The 7,803-nt window shown below is 43.6% G+C and overlaps 1 protein-coding gene across 1 annotated transcript in view; it reads left to right on the top strand.

The window, feature by feature from the left end:
- The window catches only part of LOC111810906 (cytochrome c oxidase subunit 2), a 4,627-nt gene extending 3,609 nt beyond the window's left edge, over positions 1-1,018 (top strand). The window contains exon 2 of the mRNA XM_023697742.1: positions 552-1,018. Coding sequence (XP_023553510.1) covers positions 552-634 — 83 coding nt within the window. The 3' untranslated portion in view covers positions 635-1,018. The remainder of the gene's footprint in view (positions 1-551) is intronic.
- Positions 1,019-7,803: the final 6,785 nt, after the last annotated feature.

Here is a 7,803-nt window from a genome sequence, read left to right as displayed (position 1 = left end):
GAAGAGCTTAGTGGGAAACACAACACTCAGGAAAGAAAGGAGCAGATCAGGGGTTGTGCGCCCTCCGCCCCATCTCTTACTAACTAATAATAATGAAGGGCTTTGATGCCAGCAAGCACCCTTGTTGTTGTTGTTGGGGAGTATAGGGTTCCAAACCTTGTTAGTCTTATAATAAGCTCCCCTTTCTCTAATAATAAGATAAGGCTATTCATTCAGCCCTTCCTTCAACAGGGTTTGGCTTGCCCCTTGTATAGGTTGGAGCTATGAAGCTGACCTTCTTATTATAATAAGGGTAGTAAAGGGCTTGCTGCTCGCTTTTTTCTCGCTTCCGAGAGGCCAAGGGATTGGATTGAACCTATGATCAGATCAGTGGGCTACCATAGTTGACTTTTTTCGTGGTGTTGTTGAAAGCGAATTTGGAAGTGGAAGTAGGCCTCGCTATGGTGGAGGAGGTGCCGTGAAGATCTAGGAGTGTGAGCAGTACGAGCTGAAAGGCTCCCATACTGTTTGGAGGGCAGGGGGCATAGATGCCAAACAAACCTGACCCCTATCTATCGTCGTAGAAGCAGTTCCTAGGAAAGATTATGGTTCTCGGGTATCCAATCAATTAATCCCCAAAACCGGGGAAGCTTAAGCAGAAATGAAAGGGTAGGGTGAGGGATAAGGGAAAAGGGGGGAAGCCCCGAAATTGAAAGGCTTCCCTCGCTCGTTCTAACGCTTTTTTATACGACAGCGAGTAGAGTGCATAAGCCCCTTTAGAGATAGGGGCGAGTACTACACCAGCTCCTAAGTCAAGTACGGAACGAGCCTTGTCTACGAACTTTAGAGATAGGGGCGAACTCGTCTTGCTTGCTTCTGGCGAAACTTAACTAACACACTAGATAATCGACATTCTTTTATGGTAGGAATACTACTTTTTAGGCCGACTACAATACAAGTCATGAGCAACAGCGAAGCCAAGCTGGATAAAGGCGAGCAGCCCAACTAGCAATAGCAAACGGCCTACTTATAGCCTCTTCCCTTACTGACTCCCTATTCTCTCTTAAAGCTTGTAAAGCTCAGAAAATAGAAATGATGAACCTTTTCCTCAACTCAGCTCAAAAGGCAAGGGGAATGAATTAGAGAACTTGATTGACATTGAAAGATATGTGTACCAAACAAGCAATATGCCGATTGATGTACCAGCCAACCCAGCTCGACCGGGATATTTGATTGGACAGAGAAGAACAACAGATTGAACAGGACAGGACAACCGGGAAGGGAAGCCTGACATAGATATTGATTTGAACAAAGGAAAGGAACTCAAATCAAACAAGTACCAGAAACCAAAGGAGAGATTGAATTCCAGATTGAACANATGGAATTCCAGATTGAACGGATGACCGACCTACAATAAGACGCAAATCTCATTCCGTCTTCCATTCTATAAGACGAACTAATAACTTATCATACAGGCACGCATGAAAGACGAGCGAAAAACGATGAATTTGCCTGAACCCAATCAACCACTTATGATGACTTCACCCTTACCTACCTGTGCTGTAGCCTCTCCTGGACTGATTGAACGAGGTCAAGCTATTTTATGGTCTCATTGCTTCGCTCTGTACCCTATTTTGTCTTTCATTTCACTCTTTTCCTCGACTGTAACAAAGATGAATTATCAATCACTACTGAACCAGATGGAACTACTGAACCGGAACCTGAACAGGAAGTCAAGCCGAAAGCAAGATTCATGATCCATCACTCCTCTCCCTCTTGGTCTCACTGCTTCGCTCATTCGCCCGTAGGGTCTCACTGCTGAACCAATATTACCATCTGTTATTGCATTAAGGAAGGAAAGAAGAAACATTAATGAGAGAAAGAGAGTTTACAGTTCAAGAAAGAAGGGAGACTAAGAATGAGACTTTACAGTGAAAGAATAAGGGAGTCGAGTCAATGAATGAATTGATTGAAGAATCTAATTCAACATTCATGATCCTGAATACACTAATAAAGGAGAAAGACGAAAGATGAATGAAACCTAACTACTGAACCTCTCCAACTCGGTAAAGCTGCTTCGGAAGATAGGAATGACGTTCTTTCTTCTCAATTCCGTTTTCTATTTCCTCTTTCATTTGATTGATTCTTACCTCATTCCCTTTGTAGGTCAGGATCAACAGGATTGGTTGGTTGGCTGTAAGCTGACGGATCCGCTCGAAAGAAGAACGCAACGAATTGAATGATGAATGAGAAGGAAGGGCTGGACCTCTCTTGGTTGACCGAGGGCTCTACTTCTCTTCCCGAGCTCATTGACTCTGTTTATAGAGGGAGCGAATCGACTACACAGAACAATCAAGCCCGAATTTCCCTCTGTAAAGGAAGAATGTGGACAGATGGAACCAAAGAGGAGCTCTCCTTGCTTAGCGCAGGCTACATTGTACCCCTAGATCATGAAGAAGGTGTCCCCTACACCGGACCGGAATCTCCCGATTGGGAACCACAAACAAAAGTGATTATCAATGGCTGGTTGAGCTCAAGCTCTTGCTTCTTGGTCACCACGGAAGCAGAACCAAAGCAAGCGAGGAGGGCCCACACCTTAGTTGTTCTATACCTTGCAGGAGGGAGAAGGGTGAAAGTACCCATTCGGGGATTAAGTAGAATATTAGCCCGGAAATGCAACTCTAACAGCTAGGTTTCGAGAGGGCTATATCGATCTCGGAAACAGGGGAAGAAAGGTAGGAAGGAATGAGATTCTTTATAGCCCAGAGACCTTATGTAATTTCCTTCGGTTGGGTTAGCTTTTTGGTAGGAAAGCCGGTAGTAGAGTTGCGTCAGGTCCTTCTGACTCTACTCTTTGTTTTCCAGGTGGGGATGCCCATTGTTCCCTGCTCTAACTCCTCTTCCCTTTGCTTTCTTTATTACTTCTCGCACGTGCCCAGTCTCAACGTCACTTCCCAAACCAAAACAGCCTTTCTTTCCCAGATCTATGAAAGGTGAAAGGTTGAAGGTCCAATTAATTAATAGTCAAGTAATGTTCGGACGGTTAGTGTCTGTTCTGCATGACTCTGGAACCTTATAGCTAAGGAGCGGATTTCAGGGTCCCTTGACTTGCCAAACGGTTGAAAGTATGCCTATAACAGTCAATCTTTACACACATGATAGTAAAGCCAGGTTATGACGATTCTACAATAGGCGGCCGCTACCCGACTTAGCGAATCACTTCCAGGCTGGCATTAAATCGAGATCGCGCCAGTCTTTCTTGTGTGCCTCATTTATGCTGGTGGCATACCCGACCGTATTGTGCAGAACACTCACGCCGTGGCCTTCCGCTATCTTATACCCTCCCCTAGAAGTACAATGGTGGGTCCGGAACTGGTAATCCCCGAAAGACTTTCAAGGAGCCTTGTTCAGCAGGTGCGCTGCAAGTATTCTTTCACAAGTTTGACGCAAGTCGTACTTCCCAGCCCTCTTAGCTACTTGTACTAACAAACTAGGGCGCTATACAGAAGTTCGTGCCTGCTTATCCCGGCTACAATCACTATTGAACAGCGAATCCATCTGAAGAATGGCGCTTGTATATCCCTAGGCGTGGGTCTTGACTTTACCCTATTAGAGAAGGGGGAGGTTTGGAACCCGAAAAGGAAGACATGATCCACATACATAATAAGACAGAATAGCGCCTAGAGATACAGGTACGGTTCATCGCGTTACTTGTCCAAGCGTCTTGCCGTCTCGTCGGATATGCCATACTCTTTGATGAGGGGTTAGTAACCATTTGCTGTTACCAGCATTGCTCATTATTATTAGGAAACGCATTCCCGTTTATCGATTGAAGGTTACCTTGTCACTTTAATAATGAATGATATGGAGTCCCTCAATATATATGGGACGCTTGACTAATAGTTTCCAAAGGGGTTTGAACCATCTATTTCTGCCTTCACTCTTCCCGAGTTTCCCTCCTAGCGAACGGGTAAAGCTTATCCCTCACTCGCATTCGCCTAATCGAGCAGAACGTCACTCGGTGATCATCCTACAACTGGTCCCGCCTATAGTCATAGTGTCGAAGACACAATCGATTTTGTTGTTCTTACAACAGTTGGCAAAGACCGGATCTTTACACTTCGCGACCCTCGGAGTGTCAAGTAATGTTCGGACGGTTAGTGTCTGTTCTGCATGACCCTGGAACCTTATAGCTAAGTAGCGGATTTCAGGGTCCCTTGACTTGCCAAACGGTTGAAAGTATGCCTATAACAGTCAATCTTTACACACATGATAGTAAAGCAAGGTTATGACGATTCTACAATAGGCGGCCGCTACCCGACTTAGCGAATCACTTCCAGGCTGGCATTAAATCGAGATCGCGCCAGTCTTTCTTGTGTGCCTCATTTATGCTGGTGGCATACCCGACCGTATTGTGCAGAACACTCACGCCGTGGCCTTCCGCTATCTTATACCCTCCCCTAGAAGTACAATGGTGGGTCCGGAACTGGTAATCCCCGAAAGACTTTCAAGGAGCCTTGTTCAGCAGGTGCGCTGCAAGTATTCTTTCACAAGTTTGACGCAAGTCGTACTTCCCAGCCCTCTTAGCTACTTGTACTAACAAACTAGGGCGCTATACAGAAGTTCGTGCCTGCTTATCCCGGCTACAATCACTATTGAACAGCGAATCCATCTGAAGAATGGCGCTTGTATATCCCTAGGCGTGGGTCTTGACTTTACCCTATTAGAGAAGGGGGAGGTTTGGAACCCGAAAAGGAAGACATGATCCACATACATAATAAGACAGAATAGCGCCTAGAGATACAGGTACGGTTCATCGCGTTACTTGTCCAAGCGTCTTGCCGTCTCGTCGGATATGCCATACTCTTTGATGAGGGGTTAGTAACCATTTGCTGTTACCAGCATTGCTCATTATTATTAGGAAACGCATTCCCGTTTATCGATTTAAGGTTACCTTGTCGCTTTAATAATGAATGATATGGAGTCCCTCAATATATATGGGACGCTTGACTAATAGTTTCCAAAGGGGTTTGAACCATCTATTTCTGCCTTCACTCTTCCCGAGTTTCCCTCCTAGCGAACGGGTAAAGCTTATCCCTCACTCGCATTCGCCTAATCGAGCAGAACGCCACTCGGCGATCATCCTACAACTGGTCCCGCCTATAGTTATAGTGTCGAAGACACAATCGATTTTGTTGTTCTTACGACGGTTGGCAAAGACCGGATCTTTACACTTCGCGACCCTCGGAGAGTATGTGCTTAGTGCAAGGCCTCATAGAACATAGAACAATGAAGTAATGTATCCATACGAGCTCCGGCCCTCACTCTCATACAAAAGCAACTTGTTCATTTAATTTATGTTACCTGTTGTGGACCTTCAAGGAACGAATAGAGTACAAGAAAGATGAGAGTCAGAAAAGAGGAAGAAAAAGAACGGAAGAGAAGCGACTGACCCGAAAACCAGAACCTTAGACTTTATTACCTGACCAAACAAACACCCACTCGTGAAAGAAAAGAGATAGTGAAACCGGAACAAAAACATGAGAGAAAATGAAGACGCAGCTTTACAAGAGAATTGAAAGAAGAAGAAAGACTCAAGCAAGACAAGAAAGATGAATGAGACTGAGACTGATTGAACGAGGTAAACTCAATCACTACTGAACCTGAAAGTGTTGAAAGGAAAGACGAAACGAAAGAAGAATTTAAGACGACTTGACAGTGAAAGAAAGAAAGAAGGGAAAGAGAAGGGAGACNGAGAGTCAGAAAAGAGGAAGAAAAAGAACGGAAGAGAAGCGACTGACCCGAAAACCAGAACCTTAGACTTTATTACCTGACCAAACAAACACCCACTCGTGAAAGAAAAGAGATAGTGAAACCGGAACAAAAACATGAGAGAAAATGAAGACGCAGCTTTACAAGAGAATTGAAAGAAGAAGAAAGACTCAAGCAAGACAAGAAAGATGAATGAGACTGAGACTGATTGAACGAGGTAAACTCAATCACTACTGAACCTGAAAGTGTTGAAAGGAAAGACGAAACGAAAGAAGAATTTAAGACGACTTGACAGTGAAAGAAAGAAAGAAGGGAAAGAGAAGGGAGACGCTACTCCTCGTTAATGAGACTTTACGGTGTTTGAATGAAGGGAGACAAAAGCAAGACAAGAAAGATGCATTCTCAATCACTACTGAACCTCGTAAACTATCAGAAGAGAAGGTCAAGCTCTGGAACAGGAAGGAAAGACTATCGATTCATGAGAGTGAACTGGAAGTCAAGAGGAAAGACTCCTTATTCATTCTCGTTCACTGGAAGGAAAGACTATTGATGAATGAGACGGAACAGTGAAAGAATAAAGGGAGACAAAAGAAAGACAAAGACTACTACTTCGTTCACTCTTGATTCTGTAAAGACCATTTATTAATTAATTCTATCCTCTCCCTATTTTTTGGGATCAAATCGAGGTATTTAGGGCCTAGGTAATTAATAAGTCAATCGTCAACTCAAGATGAATTATCCGGAACAGTGAAAGAATGAATTGATTGAAGAACCTTTACTGTGTTTGATTGAAGAAGAAGACGAAGAGAAGATGAATTCGACTTCACTCCTGAACCAGATTGAACTGTTAAAGTGGCTGGCTGAGCTCCGGAACCCTTTCTTTTATTTTATTCCCTTATTTATTTATTGAGGTAAAAGTAAGTAGCTCTTTCCTGAACCGCTATTCCCTGACGAGAACCTAGTTAGAAACTCAGAGTTTACTGGATTTCCCTGTAAAAGAGAAAGACTCATTTCTTATTAATTCGACGGAACTACTTACTGAACGAACCGAACCTGATTGAACTTCTCTTTCTCCTACTTACACTTCCTCATTCATCTTTGACAGATTGAACTAGGGTTGAACTATTCCATTGCCTGAACTACTGATCTTTCTGCTTATGAATCAAGTGTTGAAAGGAAAGTCAAGCCGAAACTCAAGATGAATGAGACTTTACGGTAAAAGAAAAGAATGAGACAGATTGAACAGTAAGAAAAGAAGCAAGCTTTCTCGAAGAAGAAAATGAAAGATGAATGAGAGTTGGAAGTGAAAGAAGGGAGACTAAGAATGAGACTTAACTCCTCTTCGAGTCGAGTTCGCTACTTCACCTATTTACCTTATTCATTCAATCCGTAACCTACCTATTTATTCTGATTCTTCTTCTTTTGAGTCAGGGTTTAAGGAAAGAAAGACGAAAGCGAACCCCTCTCCCTCTCGGTCTCGCTCTTGAACTCTCCTATAAACACTAAAAAAACTAGAATTCTCCTATCCTCTGTCTATTTTTAGGGAGAAAAGTCTACCCTTCCCTTATTTTTAGGGATCAAATCCAGTAAAGGTAATTAATAAGTCAAGACTATCGAAGAATCAATTCGACTTAACTGTAAGTAAATCTAAAAGATTCCTTCAAACACTCTTTCACTCGGTCTCGCTGTTTCACCCCTCTCCCTTCGGTCTCGCCCTTTTCTTTTCTCGTCGAGCGTCTGAACCTCTTCACCCGGAGGGTCTCAGGTCTTCGCCCCTCTCCCTTTGGTCTCGCTCTTTCACCCCTCTCCCTACTATTCGAGCTGTTTCACCCCTCTCCTCCCTTTTCTTTTCTCATCTCGCGTCTTCGACCCTGGACTATTCTCATCTGTCTTCGCCCCTCTCCCTATTTCACTCTTTATCTGTAACCTCTCTCTATTCATTCCCCTCTCTCCTATTTATTTATTCATTCTACTTCACTCTTTAACTATTCGATTGGCTGAACCTGACCCGACGAGGTGTTACAGTCTTTGTTTGAAAGAAGGAGTTAGCTG

The sequence above is a fragment of the Cucurbita pepo genome, chromosome LG14, assembly GCF_002806865.2.
Source record: "Cucurbita pepo subsp. pepo cultivar mu-cu-16 chromosome LG14, ASM280686v2, whole genome shotgun sequence".
Classification (NCBI taxonomy): Eukaryota; Viridiplantae; Streptophyta; class Magnoliopsida; order Cucurbitales; family Cucurbitaceae; genus Cucurbita; species Cucurbita pepo.
The sequence above is the reverse complement of the archived record's forward strand: the minus strand, read 5'-3'. Positions and strand labels throughout refer to the sequence as shown.